Here is a 25,843-nt window from a genome sequence, read left to right as displayed (position 1 = left end):
TCATAAATAGCTCTTATTATTTTGAGATACATTCAATCCATACCTAGTTTATTGAGAGTTTTTAGCATGAAGGGCTGTTGAATTTTGTCAAAGGTATTTTCTGCATCTATTGAGATAATCGTGTATCTTTTGTCATTGGTTCTGTTTATGTGATGGATTACATTTATTGATTTGCATATGTTCAACCAGTCTTGTATCCCAGGGATGAAGCCAACTTGATCATGGTGGATAAGCTTTTTGAGGCGCTACTGGATTTGGTTTGCCAGTATGTTATGGAGAATTTTCGCACTCATGCTCATCAGGGATATTGGTCTAAAATTCTCTTTTCTTGTTGTGTCTCTGCCAGCCTTTGGTATCAGGATGATGCTGGCCTAATAAAGTTAGGGAGGATTCCCTCTTTTTCTATTGATTGGAATAGTTTCAGAAGGAATGGTACCAGCTCCTCCTTGTAACTCTGGTAGAATTCGGCTGTGAATCCTTCAGGTCCTGGACTTTTTTTGGTTGGTAGGCTATTAATTCTTGCCTCAATTTCAGAGTCTGTTATTGGTCTATTTAGAGATTCTTCCGTCTTGGGAGGGTGAATGTGTCCAGGAATTTATCCATTTCTTCTAGATTTTCTAGTTTATTTGCATAGACGTGTTTATGGTATTCTCTGATGATAGCTTGTATTTCTGTGGGATTGGTGGTGATATCCCTTTTATCATTTTTTATTGCATCTATTTGATTCTTCTCTCTTTTCTTCTTTATTAGTCTTGCTAGCGGTCTATCAATTTTGTTGATCTTTTCGAAAAACCGGCTCCTGGATTCATTGATTTTTTGAAGGGTTTTTTTTGTGTCTCTATCTCTCTCAGTTCTGCTCTGATCTTAGTTATTTCTTGCCTTCTGGTAGCTTTTGAATTTGTTTGCTCTTTCTTCTCTAGTTCTTTCAATTGTGATGTTAGGGTGTTGATTTTAGATCTTTCCTGCTTTCTCTTCTGGGCATTTAGTGCTATAAATTTCCCTCTACACACTGCTTTAAATGTGTCCCAGAGATTCTGGTACGTTGTGTCTTTGCTCTCATTGGTTTCAAAGAACATCTTTATTTCTGCCTTCATTTCGTTATTTACCCAGTAGTCGTTCAGGAGCAGGTTGTTCAGTTTCCATGTAGTTGTGCGGTTTTGAGTGAGTTTCTTAATCCTGAGTTCAAATTTGATTGCACTGTGATCTGAGAGGCAGTTTGTGATTTCTGTTCTTTTATGTTTGCTGAGGAGTGCTTTAGTTATGTGGTCAATTTTAGAATAAGTGCAATGTGGTGCTGAGAAGAATGTATATTCTGTTGATTTGGGGTAGAGAGTTCTGTAGATGTCTATTAGGCTCGCTTGGTGCAGAGCTGAGTTCAAGTCCTGGATATCCTTGTTAACCTTCTGTCTCATTAATCTGTCTAATATTGACAGTGGGGTGTTAAAATCTCCCATTATTATTGTGTGGGAATCTAAGTCTCTTTGTAGGTCTCTAAGGACTTGCTTTATCAATCTGGTTGTTCCTGTATTGGGTGCATATATATTTAGGATAGTTAGCTCTTCTTGTTGAATTGATCCCTTTACCGTTATGTAATGGCCTTCTTTGTCTCCTTTGATCTTTGTAGGTTTAAAGTCTATTTTATCAGAGACTAGGATTGCAACCCCTGCTTTTTTTTTTTTGCTTTGCATTTGCTTGGTACATCTTCCTCCATCCCTTTATTTTGAGCCTATGTGTGTCTCTGCACGTGAGATGGGTCTTCTGAATACAGCACACTGATGGGTCTTGACTCTTTATCCAATTTGCCAGTCTGTGTCTTTTAATTTGGGCATTTAGCCTATTTACATTTAAGGTTGATATTGTTTTGTGTGAATTTGATCCTGTCATTATGATGTTAGCTGGTTATTTTGCCTGTTAATTGATGCAGTTTCTTCATAGCATTGATGGTCTTTACAATTTGGCATGTTTTTGCAGTGGCTGGTACTGGTTATTTCTTTCCACGTTTAGTGCTTCCTTCTGGAGTTCTTGTAAGGCAGGCTTGGTAGTGACAAAATCTCTCAGCATTTGCTTGTCTGTAAAGATTTTATTTCTCCTTCACTTATGAAGCTTAGTTTGGCTGGATATGAAATTCTGGGTTGAAAATTTTCTGTAAGAATGTTGAATATCGGCCCCCACTCTCTTCTGGCTTGTAGGGTTTCTGCCAAGAGATCCACTGTTTGTCTGATGGGCTTCCCTTTATGGGTAACCTGACCTTTCTGTCTGGCTGCTCTTACCATTCTTTCCTTCATTTCTGCCTTGGTGTATCTGACAATTATGTGTTTTGAGGTTGCTCTTCTCGAGGAGTATCTTTGTGTTATTCTCTGTATTTCCTGAATTTGAATGGTGGTCTGCCTTGCTAGGTTGGGGAAGTTCTCCTGGATAATATCCTGCAGAGTGTTTTCCAACTTGGTTCTATTCTCCCCACCAATTTCAGGTACACCTATCAAATGTCGATTTGGTCTTTTCAAGTCCCATATTTCTTGGAGGCTTTGTTCATTTCTTTCTACTCTTTTTTCTCTAACCTTGTCTTGTCACTTCATTTCATTAATTTGATCTTCAATCACTGATACCCTTTCCTCCACTTGACTGAATCAAGTATTGAAGCTTGTGCATGTGTCATGAAGTTCTCATGCCATGGTTTTCAGCTCCATCAGGTCATTTAAGGTCTTCTCTACACTGTTTATTCTAGTTAACCATTCATCTAACCTTTTTTCAAGGTTTTTATCTTGCTTGCAATGGGTTTGAGCATGTTCCTTTAGCTCGGAGAAGTTTGTTATTACCAACCTTCTGAAGCCTACTTCTGTCAACTCATCAAAGTCATTCTCCATCCAGCTTTGATCCGTTGCTGGTGAGAAGGTGTGATACTTTGGAGGAGAAGAGCACTGTGGTTTTTAGAATTTTCAGCTTTTCTGCTCTGGTTTCTCCCCATCTTTGTGGTTTTATCTACCTTTGGTCTTGATGTTCGTGACCTACAGATGGGGTTTTGGTGTAGATGTCCTTTTTGTTGATGTTGGTGCTATTTCTTTCTGTTTGTTAGTTTTCCTTCTGACAGTCAGGTCTCTCAGCTGCAGGTCTGTTGGAGTTTGCTGGAGGTCCACTCCAGACCATGTTTGCCTGGGTATCACCAGCAGATGCTGCAGAACAGCAAAGATTGCAGAACAGCAAATATTGCTGCCTGATCCTTCCTCTGGAAGCTTCATCCCAGAGGGGCACCCACCTATATGAGGTGTCTGTTGGCCCCTACTGGGAATGCCCCGCCCTGCTTTGGCTCACCCTCCATGGGCTGCACCCACTGTCCAACCAGTCCCAATGAGATGAACCAGGTACCTCAGTTTGAAATGCAGAAATCACTTGTCTTCTGCGTTGATCACTCTGGGAGCTGCAGACTGGAGCTGTTCCTATTCGGCCATCTTGGAACAGATCTCTTCTATACAGTTTTATAATATAAATTCTATGTCACAGAACATAAAATCTGTTATATCTTTTCCTACTTAATTTGTATCATAAATCTGTTTCCATATTATTTTCTTATTATTTCCATATGAGGCAGGAGAATCACTTTAACCTGGGAGGCAGAGGTTGCAGTGAGCCAAGATTGTACCACTGCATTCCAGCCTGGCAACAGGGTGAGACTCTGTCTGAAAAAAAAAAAAGAATAGTGAAGAGGTAGTATCAGAAGATTTTTTTTTTTAATCGACCTTTCTACTAAGGACAAGTGTCTCCTCTCCTTTTTTTTGTTAACCTTTTAAAAATGTCTACATAATTTTTCATATTGTGACATTCCTATTGTTGAACATTTAAGTTGTTTTCAATTTTTTTCCCAGTATGAATAATATTTAAGGGAGTATCTTTAAATAAATATCTTTCTTTCTTTAAAATGATTTTCTGAAGAGAAATAATTGGGTAGAAAGCAATGGATTTTTTTCATTTATTTTATTCTTGCTTATCAAAGTAAGACAAACTTATCACAGACAAGTAAAATATGATTAAACTGGGAAAGAAAAAAAAATACCCAAAATCCTCCACCCAGTTGCCAGAGTCAACTGATATTAGCATTTTGCCATGATTTCTTTGGATATATGGAGCTACAGTATTTTCTTTCTTAGGAGGTTTCAAGGATATAAATATTTTTAAGGCTTTTGATAATACTGCCAAAACTGCTTTCGATTTATCAATTTGTTCTTCTTCTTGAAGTGTATTTGTGACTATTCTGGAAACACCAACATCTGAAAATTTTCAGATGAACATGGTTGTTTCAAAACTTCCCATGATTTTAGGTTGGCTCACTGAAAATCTGTCTGTGAACATGGGAAATGGCATAAAAAAGTGTTGAAGAAATGTTACTTGGAAAACTGTCCTCCAGCTTTGTTTTTGTTGTTGTTACTGACATTCATTTTGGGGCAATTGAAAATGTTTACTTGACAAGTAGTTGTGGAAGTCAGCTCACTGGTTTTTCTAGATGAAGATAGGCTATTGGTTATTTATTAATACTTGTTTCCTGGGAGAGATAGAAGAAAATATTCTTCTAGTTAGGAGTTCCCAATCTTTTTCATGGCATGGCACACATAGAAAATAATAATTGTTGCATGCCTTGGTCTCAGCTACTCAGGAGGCTGAGGAGGGAGGATTGCTTGAGCCCAGGAGGCAGAGGTTGCAGTGAGCTAAGGTTGCACCACTGCACTCCAACCTGGGCGACAGAGCAAGACCCTGTCTCAAAAAAAAAAAAAACAAAAGGAAAATAATAATTGTTACATTTATATGTGTGTGTTTGTGTGTGTGTGTGTGTATATATATATATATACAATTTTTTAAGAGATAGGGTCTCACTCTGTCAACCAGGCTGGAGTGCAGTGGCATAATTGTAGCTGGCTTTAGCCTCACACTCCTGGGCTCAAGCAATCCTCTTGCCTCAGCCTCCTGAGTAGCTGGGACTACAGACACGCACCACCATGCACAGATAATTTTTAAAAAACTTTTTGTAGAGACAAAGTCTCATTTTGTTGCCCAGGCTGGTCTCAAACTCTTGGGCTCAAGCAACCCTCCTGCCTCAGCCTCCTGAGTAGCTGGGGTTTCAGATGTGGGCCACCATGCCCAGCTTGATATTGTTCTATACAGTGAAGTAAATGAATAAGGCTAATGTAGTCCTGGGGGACACCTGGCTGCCATGAGGGCTGAGAGTTCAAGGTCTCAGTCTCCTGTGATTCATTGGTGGTATGTCCCAGACAACTCTGCATCCTGGGGGAGTTACAATGTTATGAAAAGTGTATCTTTCTTTTTTTTTAAACATTGTTTCCCTAGTTCTTCTCTCCCACCTATTTCTGTACCAGTTACACAGGGAATTTACAACTGTGACACCTCTCCTTAGTAGAAAGGTAGATTTTAAAAAAATCTTCTGATCCTACCTCTTCACTATTCTTTTTTTTTTTTTTTTTGATGGAGTCTCGCTCTGTCACCAGGCTGGAGTGCAGTGGTGCAACCTCTGCCTCCTGGCTTCAAGTGATTCTCCTGCCCTAGCCTCCCGAGTAGCTGGGACTATAAGCGCCTGCCACCACGCCCGGCTAATTTTTGTATTTTTAGTAGAGATGAGGTTTCACTATGTTGGCCAGGATGGTCTTGATCTCTTGACCTCGTGATCCACCTGCCTCGGCCCTTCCAAAGTGCTGGGATTACAGACGTGAGCCACTGCGCCCAGCCCCCTCTTCACTATTCTATACAAAATATGCTCGATTCGTTTTTGAAAAGCTTTGTGTATTTGGTTTCTCTCACTTGAAGTCATTCATTCAACAATTACTGAGTTCTATTATGTACTGGGCACTTTGATAAACACTGGGAATAGACAGATGGTAAGGACAACTTCTGACTGCAAGGTGTTCACAGTTGAATGGAGGGAAAAATAGGAAGGGCAAGGGAAAGTGAGAAGCACCTGAATGGCGGTAGGTCCGAAAGTCCCATGGCACTCTCCCTGGGGAAGGTGGGAAGGCTGCCCAGAAGCAGCGACATTTGAGGTGTGACTTGAAGGAGGAATGGAAGTTTGACACTCTAAATCAGGAAACAGAGTACTGGATAAGAGACAGAAACTTGTGGGTTTGAGAAATGGGTAAGCTTGTTGGTGTAACTGGAACACCAATCCCAGGCAGCCCCTGGAAGAGTGACAGAGGGCAAGGCTGGAAAGGAAGGAAGGTGAGGCTGGTTTTTGAGGGGCTTTGCCTGTCTCATGGAACAGTTAAGACTTAAGCCCTGATGCACTAGAAAAGATTTTTCAGCAGGAGACTGACACCTGTGGATTTGTTGTTTTGGACTATTGCTCTCACATCAATATGGAGAATGGAATTGGGGGTGAGTAGGGAAGTCCTTGGGAGACAGCTGCAACTTTAAAAATCAAAGTGATGAGGGTTTGCCCTAGGGCCAGGGTGATAGGGGTAGATGAAAGAAGGCAGTGGTGAAAGAATCCATGTGAATGGGCTGGGTGCGGTGGCTCATGCCTGTAATCCCAACACTTTGGGAGGTCAAGGCAGGCGGATCACGAGGTCGAGAGATTGAGACCATCCTGGCCAACATGGTGAAACTCCATCTCTACTAAAAATACAAAAATTAGCTGGACATGGTGGCGTGTGCCTGTAGTCCCAGCTACTCGGGAGGCTGAGGCATGAGAATTGCTTGAACTCAGGAGGCGGAGGTTGCAGTGAGCTGAGATCGTACCCCTGCACTCCAGCCTGGCAACAGAGTGAGACTCCGTCTCAAAAAAAAAATAAATAAATAAAATAATAACAAAAAAGAATCCAAGTGAATGGCTGTAGGGGAATAGGAGGGGTCAATTTGGGTAACTCAGTAAATGATGATACTGGTAGCAAAGACAGGGAGAAAGGCTTTACTCCAATTTCAGCTCCTCACATCCAACCTACCATTTTCTACCCAGCCCAAGGGCCCTTTTCTTTACAAACCTTCTTCCATCCTTGTCTCCTTAGAGACCACTTCCTTCCCAGAGTGGCTATTCTGGGATTCAGCTGTGGGCAGTTTGCTCTCTAAGCATGAGGTTATTATTTCACCTGTGTTAGGTCTGTATGGGATTGTAGGACTGTTCTCAGGCCCAGGTCACACGCTTCTGTGCTATTCACCCCAGCCACTAGTTCAGTGTCAGGCATTTACGAAGTCCAACAGGCAATGGGGACTTGTGCTGTGCTTGCAAATGAAATCTTAAATATAAAATACATACCAAGTGGAGGTGCTCTGGTTAGCGTAGGGGGAGAAGGCCCAGAATCCAGGACCCTCGGCCTTCTCCTGTTCTTAGCAGCAGCCCCCAAGAACCTCCACTGTATCTAGGACCTCATTCCCTCTTCTAGAACCAGAACTGGAAAACTTCTGGTTATGTGGGCTGATCTTGGGTTTTGGAGTCAGATAGATCTGGGTTCAAATCCCTGCTCTGTCACTTACTTAGGTGTAATAGAGCACACAAATGATGAAGAGAAATGACAAGTGGCTCACTTTCCCCTTTGTAAAACAAAGATAAGATTTTCTTTGTAGGGCTATTGTGAGGATGAAATAAAATAATGCATGTAACAATCTTTGGTACTTATGAAATGCTCACTAGATTTTAATTGTCATTGCTAACAATAAGAAGACACTTGTTAACTAATTGAGTGTCTGATCCTTATTGAATTGGCACATGTTCAGTCTAAATAAACTTCTTCATCCTCAGGTTAAGAAAAGCTAGGTTTGGGGTGAAGTCATGGTGAGCTTGGGATTATGAGAAGAATCAATCTTGTCTTATATTCCATCCACTCCATCAAACTAGAATCACCCGCCTTTTCATGAGGGTCTATCAATATTTAATGTATGGGTGTCAGTTGCTGTAAACTGACCATACCCCAGCAACAACTTGAATTAATTATATGCAGGAGGAGAGAAAATAAAATGCCTTTTTCTCAGAGGCCCAAGTTTCACCAGCTGCACGGAAGGCTGGAGACCACAGGGTCAACTTTCTGCTGATGGAGGACCCTGAGAAAAAGCTGAATCAGAAGAGTGATGGCAAACCCCGGAAAGTACGATTTAAAATCTCCTCCTCCTACAGCGGTCGAGTATTGAAGCAGGTCTTTGAGGATGGGCAGGAATTAGAGTCACCAAAGGAGGAATACCCTCACAGTTTTCTGCAAGAGTCTCTTGAACCAATGGATGGTGTTTATGGGTCTGGGGAAGTCCCCAGGCCCCAGCTGTGCTCCCCTAAGCTGACTGCTCAGAGGATCAGTGTGTTTAGAGAGGGTAATGCCTACACCTTGGCAGGCGGCCAGCCTCGGTTCAACGATTACAAGGCGAATGACCATAAGGTTGGTATTGTGCATGGCATATAGGCTTTAAGGGTAGGGTTTCCTAAAAAGTGTTTAGAGAAACTCCTAAATGGTTCAGATTTGTGTCTTGCTCCCCCTCCGGTACCAACCAGAACTGTTGGTGCACCAAATGGGAAGCTGTTATTAGACGAATATTTCTGGGGTAAAAATAACATGCTTGTTGACTACTAATGGGAAAGTGCAATGAGCATATATAGTATTCAAATTCCATCCAAGGTAATACATTGTAATTGGATCTTTGACTGAGTTTTCCTGGAATGTAAATTAAATAGAGGTGCAGTGGTTTTCAGGTTGTCAGACTGCGGTTTTAAACAGTTATGCAGTCGTTTTGTTTCCTGAAAGAGCTGAGTATTTGGAAGTGCTCATTTTACTCCAGCCAATTATTCAGCTTGCAGTTTATCCATGTCTTGTTTTTTACCCCTGTTGCCTTCCTCCTACTGCCTGCTTTGTCTATTTATTTTTCCTTTCCATTGCTCCTTAGCATAAGCTCTGGGTATTTGGAGTCCTGGGAAGGGATGGTGAAACGCAAATCAGCCAGAGGACATGTTATGTGAGGAAGAAGTTTGAGCTAATGGTTCGATTGAAACGTGTTTAATCTATGAATTTCAATTACTTCCCAGTACCATGGATAATCAAAAGTCCATACATGATTTTCTTTTAAGGTAGAACCTGGAAAACATTCACTGGTATCCAAAAATTCATAGAAGATGTATATATGCTGTCAGTGGGACCATGAATGCCTTTTTAAAAAAGATAAAATACAATTATATAATGTCTCCACGTTATTAATGAATAGCACACCAGGATGTGTTCTCATCTTTAAAGTGTGAAAGCCAGATAATTACTCTTGAATTATTTTTATTGTTAGTTTCCTAAGGGAATAGATAACACATCTATTGCAGACAACTGTATTACTGGCTTTACTGGCATTGGTAAAAGTATAATTATGGGCATGTTCACAATTACCAAAGATAACACTAGGCTTGTTTCTGGTATTAAAAGGGGCTGAAATGAATGACCTCTTATCTTAATGGGGTGACGTATGCATTACAAAGTGTCATCACATACTATCTCTGTCTATATCTATGGCATTGGGTCTTTACTATAACCTTGGGGAGAAAGGCCAAAGTATGGTCATTCCCATTTTGCAGAAGAGAAAAATTGAGTAACAAGTTGTTAAGGGATCCATCTGATACTACAGGGTCATTGGGTACAGAGTCAGAATAAGAATCCAGATCTTCTGATTCTACAAAAGTTTTGCTTTAGGGCATGTTCCTTTTTTTAGAGAACCATATTATTACATAATAATAATAGCTACCATTTGTTGAGTGCTTATTAGGTCCTAGGCACTTGGCTAGTCTTGTACTTATACTATTCCTTTTTAACTATGTCTTATTTGTAGATTTAGAATTTACAAAGTCACAGTTCATGCAAACCTTATACAAGGCCACAGTAGATAAATTTTGGGTTGCTTGATCTTCATAAGTCATGTGCTAAATTTAGCATTTATGAAAATGTATAATTTTTTTTTGCTTTTTTAGAGACAGGGTCTCATCTGTCAACCAGGCTGGAGTCCAGTGGTATGATCATAACTCACAGCAATCTCAGACTCCTGGGCTCAAGGGATCCTCCTGCCTCAGCCTCTCTGGTAGCTAGGACTATAGAATTTATAAATCTAGGTAAATAAGTCTTCATGGCAGCATGGCTCAGTTGGTTAAAACACAGTACTCTATGTGTTTTAGAGACCATGTTGAAGGTCTGATTCCTGCTTGGCCTCATTATCTCTGTTTCTTTGTTTCCTGATCAAGTGCCCCATCCCAATCATAGCCAGCTTCTGAGCATGAGAGTGGCCAGGATGGATTCATGTAGCTGCACACCCTGGAATCATTTGTCAATGTGGTATTTATGAAAAAGAAGAAAATGAGAGCTAATGTCATGACTTTTCAATAACAAATCCAAATGTAAAACACTTCCTAGTAAATATTGGCTATGAGACCACATTGGGTAGCAATTAAGTGCAATAATTCAAAGCAAGGGCTCTGAACTCAAACAGATATATGTACAACATTGTTCATAGGAGCATTATTCTCAATTGCCTAAAGGTGGAAAGAACCCAAATGTCCATAGACTGACGAATGGATAAACAAGATGCGGTACGTACATACAACACAATATTATTCAGTCTTGAAAAGGAAGGCCATTTTGACACATGCACAACATGGTTGACCCTTGAAGACGTTATACTAAATGAAATAAGCCAGTCACGAAAACACAAATACTGTATGATTGCACTTATTTGAGGTACCTAGAGTAGTCAAAATCATAGAGACAGCAAGTAGAATGGTGGTTGGCAGGGGCTGGGGGCAGGGGAGAAGAAGAGTCATTGTTTAGTGGATACAGAGTTTCAATTTGGGAAGAAGAAAACGTTCTGGAGATGAATGGTGGTCATAGCTGCACAGTAATGTGAATGCACTTAATGTCACTGAGTTATACACTTAGAAAGGGTTAAAATGGTAAATTCTATGTTATGTACAGATTACCATGATAATATATATATATCTTTTTAAAAAACAAGGACTTTGATACCTGTCAAACCTGAGCTTGATGTTCAGTCCTACCCATTTACTGGGTAAGCTCGAACAAGCTAGTTAACCCTGTTGACCTTCAACGTCATTGTGATATGAGGGTAATCAAAGGAGTTGCTTAAGAGTTGTTGTGATGATTTTAAAAGATAACACATAAGAAGCTCAGGCCAGGCACGGTGGCCCACATCTCTAATCCCAGCACTTGGGGAGACCAAGGAGGGCAGATCACGAGGTCAAGAGATGGAGACCATCCTGGCTAACACGGTGAAACCCTGTCTCTACTAAAAATACAAAAAATTAGCCAGGTGTGGTGGCGGGCGCCTGTAGTCCCAGCTACTCGGGAGGCTGAGGCAGGAGAATGGCGTGAACCCGTGAGGCGGAGCTTGCAGTGAGCCGAGATTGCACCACTGCACTCCAGCCTGGGTGACAGAGCAATACTCTGTCTCAAAAAAAAAAAAAAAAAAAGAGAGAGGAAAAGAAGCTCTTAGCATTGTGCCTGGCACATTTTATGTGCTTAGCGAATGTTACCCACCATTGTAATAACGAGCAGGTTCTTATCAAAGAAATGTTGAGTCTTTTAAATTTTATGTGATGGGTAGAGAAAAAGGTTATAAATAATAAAAATATTTTAAGCAATTAAAACTGAAGTTTATAAGGTTCAAAGAAAATGGAAGGGAAAAGGAAGGGAGGTAACATTTACTGAACACCTACTTTATACATATTGCATAATTTCATCTTCACAACATTTCTATGAGAGTTTTACAGACTGGAAAAACGGAAGTTCATAAGGATTAACTAACTTGCAAATCTCATACAGTTGTCAAACAACATTTTAATACAATCTGAACTCAGGTCTGTCTATCTCCAAAGCCCACTGAATTTCTAGTACCCAATAAGACATTTCTGCATTTAAAAACAGAGCAGTGGAAAGATTTAATAGTGCCTGATCAATAATCTCTAGTCATGTTGCCACAGACAACAGAGTATTTACAAGTGCTCAATCACACAGGTTGCCATTCTGTGCACTAGAAAGGAAATGAAAAATTCTTGGCTTTGTCCTGGCCCTCTATCATGTAGGAGTGGGTGTTCCCCATTGACATTTGATGTAACCACATAACGTGAACTTTCATTACACCCAGAGAGTTTCCTTAGACACAAGGAAGAATTTGCCTATCAGGGTAACTAAAACTTAAACACACCTTAAAAGTGACTTGAGACCCTCCATCTTTGGGGTACATCAAAAAATAAACTTGCTATCTTGGGTGTCTCAGACATTGAGCAGCTCAGAAACAGGGGTTTGGAGTAGGTGATCTCATTCTCTTAGCATATTGAGAGTTTTGTCTTGAAAAAAATCAGCTCTAGAGATGAAAAGCTTCCTAGTAACTGAACCTCATTGGCTATTACTGGAAGTAGAAATGGAACCTTCGAAAAGTACCACCATCCTTATCTTCTGATATTCAGAAACTGATAGTCCAGAGTGTGAAATAAGAATCCAGCCTGCATAAAACAATAGGAAATGGAAGCTGCTACACGATCCCTTGAAGAAAGGCAGAGAAAATCGGGCCAGATAGGAAGCTTGTGGCTTAATAAATAATTATTGAAAACTCCATGGGTGTTTCAAGAAAGAGAGCCTGAATATTGAAGTCTTGCTCAAGCCAGGTTTTGGCTGAATATCTTTTAAATACAAGACTGCTTAACTGTAGCGTATAAATAGATTTGGTTTATACAGTCCTATAAGCAGGGCAGAATACTTCATGCTGAGGTATTGAGTTGTGTAGTATGATTGTGCATGCACTACAGAAGAATAATTTTAAATAATAACAATGGCAAGAGTTCTCACAATCTGCATATTGTGCAGATTGTGACAATCAACATATAAAATAAAAACACTATTTTATATGTTTTTCGTGGTACCTCCCACCCCCAGAAGTTGATATAATTAGCCTCAGGGATGAAAGTAAGCATATTTAACCACAGGAACATTGCTCAATCAGCAGAGAAGCCAACAGAGTGTTGGAGAAGAGTACTGAGACTTGGGTCCCTAAGTATTAACTCTTACATCACTAGGTTTAGGGATGTTAGAGGCTCCCTGAAGGGAGGCTGGGGTAATTGCAGGGCACTCAGGAGTCTCAGGACAACACATGTTTACCACTCAGTATGGAAGCATTTCTGTATTTTAATCACTAGCTTGATTGTGGTGATGCCTACCAGCTGGATATCAGCCCCTTTGCAAATGAGCAAACTGAAGTTGAGAGGTTACATGACTTTCCCGTATGTCACAATCACACTACACAACTAAATATCTCAGCATGAAATACTCTGCCCTGCTTACAGAACTGTATAAACCAAATCTGTTTAGATGCTGCAGTCAGGCAGTCTCCTATTTAAAGTAATTTCTAAACACTTACCCTCCAATCCTGTCTACTGCATTGTGGTATTGTCCAGGTTTATTCCTGAGCAAATGATTAAGTAACACATGACAAATCCATGCAAGAGAACAAAAGCTATTAATAATGATGCTTTAGAAGTCTATTTATTGGCATAGATGATTTTCATATTATATAGCTAATGAAAAAATAGGTTGCAACAGAGTATATATTATCGTATTTTATTGGGGGGGGAAATACTTTTAAATAGTGTGATATAGGTGGTAAAAATATGGGCTTTAGGGTGACAGACTTGGGTTCCAACTCTAGTTACAGTGCCCGAGTAACTCTGTCACCTTGGTGGGGCACTTAACCCCACTGAGTCTCAGTCTCCTCACCTTAAAATGTGGAAACTATAGCATCTGCCTCATAGGGATGTTTGGGGAGAAACTGAGGCAATGTTGGAAAAATGCTTAGCATGATGCCTGAGACACAAATAGTGCTCAGTAAATGGTGTCTACTAATATTATTTATGCTGATAAAAAATTGGAGAGATATTTATATAAAACGAAAAAGTGTCCCTCTGTATTTATTAAACACTCATTGTACCCAGCCCTGCATTGGCTGTTGGGGTATGCAGTACAAATAGAAGCTCTAGCCCCTGCCCTCCAGACTCTCATACTCTGAGTAGTTCAGCTTTGATTGGTCACCATCAACAGGAAGAAGGAAACTGGCTTTCATGGCTTTTAGAGAGAGCAAACAGACCAGGGAATGAACTGTGACTTTGGGGCCTGATGGGATCAAAAGTGCTGGGTGGTAGAAGTTCCTTCTCTGCTGTTTCCTGGTATGTTGGACAGGGTCTGCAGCCCTCTACTTGGTGATTGGTGGTAAAGTTTCCATGCTCATTCTCCATTTCTCTAGCCCCTACCTATTATAGATTTTGGAAAGATAATCATCTACACTAATAACCTGAAAATCATTCGAACCCCAATGGACAAGAGAGATTTTGTGAGGAAAATTCTCCAGAAGGAAGAGGAGGCTGAGGAAGAGTCTCTGATGAACAAAGAAGAAAGCTATGGAGGCAGGGACCAGCACGATAGACCTTTGGTGGAGGCAGAAAGCACATTCCCCCAAAACCGGTATACACAGGTGCGTTGGGGAGCTTGACTGTCCTGCTCGGAGCTGGCCCTAGAGCAATGGTCTCCAAGCTGGCTTGATTGTGCACTGCTTAAGTAAAACCTTTTGAATATGAATACTTAAGATACCCAAACTTGAAGATATGAGGAATTTTAACATTTGTTATATTTTAATGGTACGTTGTTAGCAATAGCAATTATAAGTCCATATTTCAGATACTCTAAATTTTTAATTTTTTGGCTGACTTCTTTTTAGATCTGATTAAATATTTATTGTTTTCACTGTGCAGTGTGGTTTATGAACAGCTGGTTCTAGAGGTGGAAAAAAATATCAGCCCTATATTTTCTTTTTTCTTTCTTTCTTTCTTTTTTTTTTTTTCTTTTGAGAAGGAGTTTCACTCTTTTTGCCTAGGCTGGATTGCAATGGTGTGATCTTGGCTCACTGCAACCTCTGTCTCCTGGATAAGTGATTCTCCTGCCTCAGCCTCCCGAGTAGCCGGGATTTCAGGCACCCACCACCATGCCTAATTTTTTTTTTTATTTTTAATAGAGATGGGGTTTCACCATGTTGTCCAGGCTGGTCCCGAACTCCTGTCTTCAAGTGCTCCATCTGCCTTGGCCTCACAAAGTGCTGGGATTACAAGCGTGAGCCACCGTGCCTGGCCTGGCCCTATCTTTTCTTATGGGTTCACTTGTTCTTCTATTATTGGTGTTATCCTTGATCCATAGTCTCCTGGAAGACATCATGTAAAGTCATGATTCCATTTGGCAGATTAGTTTAGCTAAAACTAAGGAGTATCCTTTGTAAATCCACTAGACCAGGCACAAGTAAACTGCAACATGTTGCAATGTGCTGAAAGTGAACAAGTGAGCTGGACGCTACTGTCAGCAACATTTGAACATCACTCTTACTCCAGGGTCCCTTGGGTACCACACTTGTCTAGTGACTGCCTGACCTAATATGGCTGTCAGTGTCCACAAGTTTATTAAAAGTTAGTATAAAAATTCTTTTAAAAATGTTAATAAAGCTTAATATCTGCCTAATTGTAGATAAAAAGTAAATATAAATATTCCAATGTTTTCCTCTCATACCCCTTAGAAGTGTGCACACACCACCTTGGAAACCATAGCTCAGACATGCTCAGACCAGGGGGAGGAGGGCTGATATTCATTAATTCACAGTGTGAGGTTGGGGGTGGAGGAAGCGATTTTGATACATTTAAGCCAAAAGATTAAAAGCTTGGGTAGCTGGATAAATGAATTTTCTCTCTCTTAGATTCCATCTCCTGGGACTTGATGTTTTCTGTGGGATTCACTGTAATCTCCTGGGATTGCTATGAAAAAACTGGTCAGGGGCTTTCTGGAACTTGAGTGATGTCTCTACTCTGGGAGGGTTCAGATGATGAGAACAAGAAGGTCATGACTGGGCTTTGATTAATGGCCTTAGACAAGAGGCACCAAAGGCTCCTTCTTATCTCATTTCTCCCATATCATAAGTCGATCTACCCCTCCACAATTTCTCTAAAATCTACTTTTTTCTCTCTTCCTTTCTACCTCTCCTTCCCTTCCCCTAGAGCATAAGCAACTGGGACTCTAGCAAAAGGTTCTGAAAGTTCCTCTCACATCCATTCAGGTACCTTTCCAACCTACCCCCACACTCAAAAATATATTTTTAAATGTAATCTGATTAGGTCACCCCCTTTGTCACCGTATTAGTCCGTTTTCACACTGCTCTAAAGATAGTACTTGAGACTGAGTAATACATAAACAAAGGAGGTTTAATTCACTCACAGTTCCAAATGGCTGGGGAGGCCTCAGGAAACTTACAATCTTGGTGGAAGGTGAAGGGGAAGCAAGGCACGTCTTACATGGCAGCAGGGGAGAGAAAGAGAGAGAGGGAGCTTGAGAAAGTGCCATGCTTTAAAACCACCGGCTCTGGTGAGAACTCTCTTATCACGAGAACAGCATGAGGGAAACTGCCCCCATGATCCAATCACCTTCCACTAGGTTCCCCCCTTGACACATGGAGATTACAATTCAAGATGAGATTTGGGTAGGGACACAGAGCCAAACCATATCAGTCACCCCCTCTAAGCTTTCGGTGTCTTTTCATTGCTTGGGATAAAACTGCAAACTCCTTACTTGTCCTAGAAAGCTCTGTGTAGCCTGGCCTCTGCTGGCCCCTCCAGCATCATCTCTTACACATCTTTTCTCATGCTCTTGGCCCCAGACACACTGCCCATCTCCCCATCTCCATCCCTCATATATTATTTTCTCTTTCCTACCAGAGGCCAATCCCCTCTGCCTGGAATGTCCCCAGACTCCCACCACCCTGCCTTCAGCTTCTGAGATCTCAGAGGAGGCATCACTTCCTCAGAGGGATCTTCCCTGGCTTCCATGAGGAAAAAAATCCTCTAGGATTGACCTGTCAGGGCACCTTACACCCCTCATCACAGTTGCAATCTTACTTTAATTTGTGTGATTATTTGGTTGGTGTTTGCTCTTACCAATTAGGTCTCCATGAGGGCAGGCCTGGCCATGTTTATGCTGGGTGCAACATTGTAGTTCCAGTATCAGAAAAATACAGCCTGGCATATAACAGGTAATCAGTGAATATTAGTTAAATGTTTGTGGAAAGAATACTGGAATTTGAGACCAAAGTGCCAGCTGGTAAGAAGTCTTTGGCCATTACCTTCTCTCATGTTCTACACAGAACTATTAAGAACCTAGCCTGGGCCGGGTGTGGTAGTTCATGCTTGTAATCCCAGGCAGAGGAGGGAAGATCCCTTGAGCCCAGGAGCTCGAAACTAGCCTGGGCAACATAATGAGACCTGTCTTTACAAAAAAATTTTTAAAAAAGAACCTAACCTGGCAGCAGGCAGATGACCGAACATGTTGATCCAAAGCGCTACCTTCCCACTATAAAATTTTTTAATGCTATTATCTATCATACTATATTGTAAGTTGTAGGAGCATGTATTTTCAGAAAAGGACCAGAAATGATAAAAGGCAGGTCATACTGCAGGCCTGAATAAAAAAGCAAGAGTAAGCCTGATATGACAATTACCTTTAAGTTCAATTTGGAGAGATCTGTGTTTTTTAGCTGTAATGCTATAAACTAGGACAGAGGTGTGCAGCAGAAGTTTGCTGTGAAAGGTTATACTTCACTTGTCTGTCCTTTAAACTCTGTTTTAAATTGCTATTTGTTTGCCCAATCCCTCATGCAGTAAATGCCCAGACAAGTTTTATTTTAAAAGAGAAGGTCAAAGAACATCAAGGAGCCCCTTCTGACCAAGAGCCTCTTTGTTCTGTTAGATGGAACGGGGCAGCAGTGAGAATCTGATGAAAGAGTAGGGCAAGGCTGAAAGCCCGGCCAGGTTTGAGCTTCTGTATTAACTATCAAAGAAGTGGATAGGAATAATTGAATCGAGCCACAGCAAAAGGTGGAAGGGGAAAAATTTGGCTTTGTGCTCAGTGAATTTGAGGCCATAAATCATCTGGGCTTCTTTATGCTTTATGTGATCTCACTTTGAAATAATAGCAATAATCATCTCATCATAATCATAATCATAATAGCTGCCATTTATTGAGGACTCATGATAGCCAGGCACCATGACCAATGCTCCATGCAACAGTTCGTTTAACTTTTTCAAGAACCCTATGAGGTAGATATTATTAATAGTCGCATTTTGCAGCTAGGGAAACTGAGGCTCAGGTTAAGTAACTTGCCAGAGATCATTAGAGCCAGTAGTCAAATCTAGGTCCATTTGTTGAACAGTCTCTTGACCGTAACCACCCTATTATGCAGTCTCAATTGGCACTGGTTACCATCTTCAGGGCTCTACAAGCCTTGGAGTCTGCAGTAAAAGATCAGGCCCCTCTTCTTGGTCATGGAGCTAGTGGAGGTGGATTGGTGGGTCTGTTGGGTTCTAGAACCTAAGCTGTGCTGTGCAACTATGTTCTATATCCTACTAAATATTTTCTGAGAATAATTTTAAAAGATACAGAGAAAGGAAGAAAGAGGCTTATAGTATACAAGTCTTGTATAGAGTGGTGCTTATTAAATACTTGCTGAATTAGTTGAATGATTAAAAAGAGCATGTTGAGGGTAAGTGGTCAGAGAGTGGTAACCCAGAATAAGAATGGAAACTCCAGTGAAACTTCTAATAATGTAGTGCACCCTAGAACTATATGACATTAGATATAATTTGATGGAAGACGTGTTCTTATTCTCTACAGAAGGCTTACTAGGTCATTTCATTAATCTTTCAATATCTGATCTGGCATTTTATGCAAATGAATTTTTGGATCACATGTATAGCATTATGGTAGGATTTTACTGTACTTTCCCTCACAATGTGGACTTATGTTATTAAAATCTCACTGGGATGAAGTACAAAACATAAAACCTAATGGATTTGGCAGGAAATGAATCGTGGCAATTTGCTTTAAGAATATTTTTGCAAATACGTATTATTTTGAATACTTTAAGAAAACAAATTCTCCATTGTTAATATACTAAAATATGGTAGCAATCAATAAAATATTAACGAAAGGGTACATAGACCTGATTTGAGTTTTTGTCAATTGGGTAATTACTTTCATTCCTTAAATCTAGAATAAATAAAATTTAGTATCTTCTTAGGCAATTTGCAGCATGATGGAGCTATTTTCAAAACTTATGCCTCCCCTTTTAGGGATTATTTTTATTCTTAGGTTATAAAAGAAAGCTGAATGAGTTGGGTAGAGCTACCCAGTGGACTCCTGCTGTCTTGTTGGTCCCTAGAATTTAAGAACAGGAAGGGTTCTCCAGATATTATTGTTCATTTGTTTATTCATTTGACATAAGTAGCGTGCCAGGCACTGCACTAGATGTTTGGGAAGTGATCATGAAATGGTACAAGTCCAGAGAGCTCCCTGTCTAATCAACAGGAACTTTCACTGGAGTATGGGATACCTGTCATGCGAGGGGCAGTACAGGTGGCCATGGGGGTGGGGGAACTCCTGGTCCAGAGCTGTGGGTGGGCAAGCCTTCTTGGAGGAAGAGCTGCTAAGCTGACTTCTGGGGACAAGGAGGAGTTGGCTGCATTGGGATTGGGGAAAGGTCCCTGGAGACCAAGTACAGAGAGGCCCATGAACAAGATCCTGATGAAAGAAGTGACAAAAAATTTAAATCGGCTAGGGAGACTGGGTTTTATCCTGAGGTTTTATCTGGAGGGCAAGTGTTCATTAAAAAGGTTTCCTGATTGCTTTCTATGTGACAATCACTACTGCAGGCAACTTAATAAGCTTGGCATCAGTGGGAAGAACATACCACAAGACCAGAGGCATGGGTCCACACTCAGTTCATGCCAGAGTCAGTGGGCAATTGGGCTGGAATTGTAGTTGTGGGATGAAGAAAGCAGGATGGATTTGAGATTTTCAGAAGCTGAAATGGCCAGGACTTGGTACTGAATTTAGCAGGTTTCAATCTAGTATCTCCCCTTATTTCTGGGAAGGTTCACAGTCTATAAGGAGTACCAAGATCACCAATTTCCTTAAGATAGCTTTATGGGGGAGAGCAAGACAATAGCCAAGGAACATTTTCTGAAGAGTGGGAGTCAAGAACTGGAGATTTGTTAGCAAGGCTTAGGAGAAGGTGCACCTATGATCTGACAGATAATATTGCATTACATATATTCTCTCATTTAATGTTCCAGCTACTCAGAAGGGTAAGCATTATTATTCAATTCTATAAATAAAGAAACAGATTGGGAGAGGCTAAGGGAACTATTCAAGTTGCACAGCTGATGGCAGACAATAGCCTCAGTCCTAGTCTATTAACTCCAAAGTACAGAGCTCTTAATCACTGGGCCTTAGCTCTCAAAGAGAATAAAGATATAAGTACTGCAAGCATTCAGAGCTAAGCTTTAAAGGATTGTAACATTTATTGATTCATTCATTTCTCCACTCAGTCTCTCAGTCACACAGAACAGTCTTGGGCATTTACTATGGACAACTACAATGAGGGGCTGTGTACATAGGCATTAGGAGCATGAATTCTGGTGCTCAGATCGCTGAGATGAGAACCCACCTCTTCCTTTTTCAAGCTGTGTGTGTGACCATTGGCAAACAACTTCTCAGTATCTCATTTTCCCATCTGCAACACAAGGATAATAATACTTACACTATCTCACTGGGATTTTGTGAGGATTAGATGGATGATATATAGGAAGCACTTAGAACAGCACCTGGCACCTATCAGGCATGCTGCAAGGGTTCACTTGTAGTATTTGGCAATAAGGAAAATAAAGTCCTTGCCCTTTATGGAGCTTACAGAAAAAACAGGTCAGAGATAATGACAAGGGCAATGAAGATCATGAAGTCTCGGAATGCAAAGTGTGGTGGCACAGGATGCTGTCTTAGAGGTGTCCACCAGGGGAATCCTCTCTGATAAAATTGCTGTGACTATTCTGGGTCCCAGATGATTCTCTTACTGACATTCGTGGGAAGCATTTTCCTCTATTCTGCCCCAGCCTTTGCTGTAGTCTAGTGCTGTTTTGACCTGCATGTGAACAATGGACTTGAACTACTGCCTTAACTAAACCCTAACCTGTCTCTTGCAGGAAGGGGATATTCCCGAGGACAGCTGTTTTCACTGCCGAGGGTCGGGCAGTGCCACCTGCTCTCTGTGCCACGGCAGCAAGTTCTCGATGCTGGCCAACAGATTTAAGGAGTCCTATCGGGCCCTGAGGTGCCCTGCCTGCAATGAGAATGGCCTACAGCCTTGCCAGATTTGCAATCAATAGCCCGTGGCTTTTGCATGTCCACTGTTATCTTACCCTCCCTAAAGTTATTTCTAATAAACCGCCCCCTTCTCCTCCTCCTGCCTCTCCCAACAAGGAGGCCACAGTGGCTGCAGTCACTCCCACTGCTGGCAAAACTCAATTATCTGATGACATTTTGTGAGGCTGGTAACATCTCTGTGTGGGTCTAAGTGGCAGGGGCATTTCTGAATTATAGTCTGCTTTGAAACTGGTTCTAAAATTATCCTTCCAGGATGGTGTGAGTGTATCTCACTTGACTTAGCTCAGTTTTCTCCTTGCTTCAGTGAGCAAATACATGTACACTTCAGGCATCAGGTTGGGAGTCATTTTGCAAAATTATGTGGTGAGAAAGGAATAAAAAAGGCAGGTTTCTGATGAACTGATTTCTTGTTGCTTATAATACATCTCATATGATTATTAGTCAAACTGAATTTCTGATTAAGCAGAAGAGGAAAGGGACAGCCAACGCTGAATGCACTAGCAGGCCACAGCAAGCAAAATGGGATGTTCACTGAGGAGACAGGCAAGCCAAGGAGCCTTCCCTTTCAAAGTCCTGAACCTCTTCCATGTGGTGTGTTTCGATAATATTTATGCAGACAGTGAGCAATACTATTTCTTAAGTCAAGATGAGATAAGACATTTTTGTGTGCCTCTAACTACTGAGGTTATAAGCCAAGTCAAAGTTATTTATGATAAATTTGGTGCTCAAATATGTGTGTAAGATATAACTTCTTCGAGCCCCTGAATTACTACCAAATAAATAAATCCACTTTAAGTCTAGAACCTAGCCATGATCTCTTCATAAAGGACTGCAGGTATTTTATAGATTACCTACTGGAAATCTCTAAAAGAAAAAAATTAACCAAGGCTGATTTTTAGCAGTAATGTTTCTACTATCCGTGAATATGCATAGTAAGGATGATTCTTTCCTCTTGAGGTTGGTTATAAAATTAGAACATACTTTTGTTAATGAACTTTTATAGCTCTAACACCCACTCCCCAAGCCCCTTAAGAATAACACTGCAAAATTTATCTCTTGAGACCTGCTGCGTTCTGTGATAATAATTTTGATTTCATAACTTAATAATTTCTCAAGATTTGTTTGTTATTCTCTAATATTCAGCGTTTAACATAATTTAACAATGGAATGCTTTTCAGGCAATATAAATAATTCTAATAAAAAAGACTAAAATATTTTTGAAGCCATGATAGTTTTGCCTGTCCTTTCATACTCAGGAGTTACCATATTGCTCACCAGCTTTCTTTGCTTCTGTCCTTAACTGTTATACCTCCTGCCTCTGTTTATGTTTTCTCACAGCTGTTGGCTCTTCTGACTTTTCAGAATACTAGAGGAAGGAGGGATGTTGAGAGTGTACTCTGCTTTTTTTTTTTTTTTTTTTTTGTGGGAGACAGAGTCTGCTGTGTTGCTCAGGCTGGAGTGCAGTGGTGCAATCTCGGTTCATTGCAACCTCTGCCTCCCGGGTTCAAGTGATTCTCCTGCCTCCGCCTCCTGAGTAGCTGGGATCACAGGCACACGCCACCACTCCCAGCTAATTTTTGTATTTTTAGTAGAGACGGGGTTTCGTCATGTTGGCCAGGCTGGTCTCCAACTCCTGACCTCAGGTGATCCACCCATCTCGGCCTCCCAAAGCGCTGGGATTACAGGCATGAACCACCGCGCCTGGCCCTATTCTGCTTTTCAACAGGAATATTCCATCACAAATATTGTTTGAGCCCCGCTGCATACAGGACAGTATTCCAAAGTGCTTGATGTATCATGTTACCCAGAGAGGCATCATCCCTTTGGTATCTCATGGAACTTAGTTTTAGAGGAGGAGATAGATACATAAATGGATAATTGCAATGCACTGTGACAAGTGCTGGGATAGGATAATTACAGGGAGCATTTGGAGCATGCAGAAGGGGCATCTAATTTAAGCCTTAGTGGGGTTATGCAGGTTGCCCAGAGGAAGAAGTGTGAGCAACCTCAGCTTCTGTAAAGAGCCTTTAATGTTTTTCATCACATAATAAATAACCTACTAATGATCACATTTATTGTGTTCATTTCACAAGTATTCATTTATTATTGTGGTAGGAACACTTAACATGAGAACTACCCTCTTAATGAATTTTTAAGTGTACAGTATGTTATTGTTGACTATCCACAAGTATTTATGGAGCACTGAGGACGTATCAGTAGACAAAACAAACTAAATGCTCCTACGAGCTTAAATTTTTGTGAAGGAATACAGTCAACTAAATATATAGATTTATGGGAATAATATATATGTTTATGCAATAAATATAGCCTATAGAACAAAATATATACAATTATATATAGTAAGCTATATATATAACACATACATTACATATATACACACACATATATGTAACGTATAGTGGTGTTAAAAAGGATAAAAGGTTGGGCGTGGTGGCTTGCACTGTAATCCCAGCACTTTGGGAGGCTGAGGCGGGCGGATCACCTAAGGTCGGGAGATCAAGACCAGCCTGACCAGCATGGTGAAACCCCCCTCTCTACTAAATACAAAAAATTAGCCAGACGTGGTGGCACATGCGTGTAATACCAGCTACTTGGGAGGCCGAGGCAGGAGAATCGCTTGAACCCGGGAGGCGGAGGTTGCAGTGAGCCAAGATTGTGCCACTGCACTCCAGCCTGGGCAACAAAAGCGAAACTCCGTGTAAAAAAAAAAAAATAGGTTGCAATTTTTAAATTAGCTTGCAGGGAGGCTCCTTGAAAAGGTGCCATTTATCAGCTTGAGACTGATGTCTAGGAATATAAATTAAAAATAAAAATAAGAAATAAGAAAAGGTGTCATTTAAAGAAAGGCCTAAAGGAGTTGAGAGAGTGAGCTGGGAAGGTGTCTGGAGTAAGACTATCCCAGGCAGAGGAAACAGCAAATGCTAAAGTCGGGAAGAAGAGCGCCTGCACCTTTGAAGAACAGGGAAGGAGCCCGCGTGGCTGGTCTGGGTGAGCATGAGGACAGCAGCGGGGATGACGTCTGAAGGGAAAGTTCGTTCTTGTGTGTCACGGCGGGGGCGCCTCCCTCAGATGCCACGATGAGAACTCGGGTTTTACTCTGAGTGAGGGCCTGCTGTGGATAGAGCCTGCTTTCTGTTACCGCCTTCCCCACTCCCTTTCAACCCCCCGCCCCCTTGCTGCTGGGGCAGGAGACGTGCAAACTACACTTTCTGGACCCCCGTGCCCGCTGGCTTCCTGTTAGGTGCGCCAGGACACTGGGAGAGGAGAGGGAGGAAGAGCCTTCCTTTTTTTGAATCGGGTTCCCGGCAGCCTTCCCATAGGGCAGCTGCAGGAGCAGCAGCAGCAGCTAGGAATGCTGGCCGGCTGCTTGCTTCCACCAGTAGCTGCTTTACTGGCTCTGGTTGTGGGCTCGCTGAAACACCATTTTCCCTCTTGTTCCTCCTTTCTAGGGGTGGTAGTGGCTACCTGCAGTCACTAATCTTTGTAACCAATTCCCTATATTTCCTCTCTTGGAAATATCTGGAATGGTTTCTGTTTTCTTGATTGGGCACCGACTGGAGCAGAGGAGGGTCATGGTCTGATGATTTATGTTTTAACAGGCCACTCGGGCTGCTGTGTTGAGAGGAGATACCACTGGCAAGGGCAGAAATGGGAGGCCAGCTAGGAGACTATTGCAATAATCTTGGTGGCAGCTAATAGTGCCAGTGTGGTATCAGTGGATGTGGTAAAAAGTGGTCAGACAATGGATATATTGTGAAGATAGAACCACAAGCTCTATTTACCGTCCTTTGAACTCAGGAATATTGCTATGACCCCTTGTATGCAAAACATACATACTTGAGTTCTTTGCCTATTACTGGAGACAAGTTTGCACCAAAACATCCACTTCCTGATTTGTGAACTATAAGTATTTGCCAGTGGGTTGGGCAGGGTTAGGAATAAGTTTAAACAAGGTTAGCCAACTGGTACTCCACTAAGACTACAAGAATCCCTTCAGAGCTAGAAACAAACACGAAGGTTAAAAAATATCATCATAATGATGCTGTGATTAAAATAATACTATATCCTTAGAAAGCTCAAAAAAGTTTTTAATAAATACATGTCTCAAAAATGTAACATTTATCCATTCATTTATTCATTGAATAATTTTTTGTTAGATTTCTACTATGTTCTGGACATTTGTACTAGGTCCTCCGAAGACAAAGATGAAAAAGGATTTAGTATTTATCGTTAATGAAATTACAGTCTTGGGCCTCTATTTCACATAGTAACTGAATTTTGGCCCACAGTTTGGGGAGGACACTATAGCTACCCTTTGCTACTTACTCTAGTAACTTTCATTTGTCTGCTTGAGGTCAAGTTAGATCGGCCTGGTTTGGGGGCTGTGTTTGTTAAAGAATGTTATGTATGCATTTATTTAAATTAACAAGCACATATTAGCCTTAACTGCACGTAAGGCATTGCTCTAAGCAGTTCACACTTAATCAGCTCCTAAATCGTCTTAAAGTTGAATTAATTCGGTTTATTGACCATCTCTTAGTCTCACTCATACTGTTCCTTTCCATGCCGTG

General features: G+C 41.1%; 1 protein-coding gene across 1 annotated transcript; it reads left to right on the top strand.

Annotated features, from left to right (window-relative positions):
- The first annotated feature begins 7,975 nt into the window (after nucleotides 1-7,975).
- On the top strand, nucleotides 7,976-22,465 carry GRXCR2 (glutaredoxin and cysteine rich domain containing 2). The gene is made up of 3 exons (XM_004042753.4): nucleotides 7,976-8,357; nucleotides 14,251-14,478; nucleotides 21,071-22,465. The coding sequence occupies exons 1-3, from the start codon at nucleotides 8,022-8,024 to the stop codon at nucleotides 21,251-21,253; spliced, it is 747 nt and encodes a 248-aa protein (XP_004042801.1). The 5' UTR covers nucleotides 7,976-8,021; the 3' UTR covers nucleotides 21,254-22,465.
- The last annotated feature ends 3,378 nt before the right edge of the window (nucleotides 22,466-25,843 follow it).

Source organism: Gorilla gorilla, chromosome 4 (genome assembly GCF_029281585.2).
Source record: "Gorilla gorilla gorilla isolate KB3781 chromosome 4, NHGRI_mGorGor1-v2.1_pri, whole genome shotgun sequence".
Lineage (NCBI taxonomy): Eukaryota > Metazoa > Chordata > Mammalia > Primates > Hominidae > Gorilla > Gorilla gorilla.
This window is presented reverse-complemented; position numbering and strand designations above follow the sequence as displayed.

Excerpts from the sequence above, each read along its gene's own strand:
- GRXCR2 (XM_004042753.4), top strand. The coding sequence starts at position 8,022 with ATGGAGGACCCTGAGAAAAAGCTGAATCAGAAGAGTGATGGCAAACCC. Across the intron at positions 8,358-14,250 it reads ACAAGGCGAATGACCATAAG|CCCCTACCTATTATAGATTT; the intron begins GTTGGTATTGTG and ends CCATTTCTCTAG. Across the intron at positions 14,479-21,070 it reads CCCAAAACCGGTATACACAG|GAAGGGGATATTCCCGAGGA; the intron begins GTGCGTTGGGGA and ends TGTCTCTTGCAG.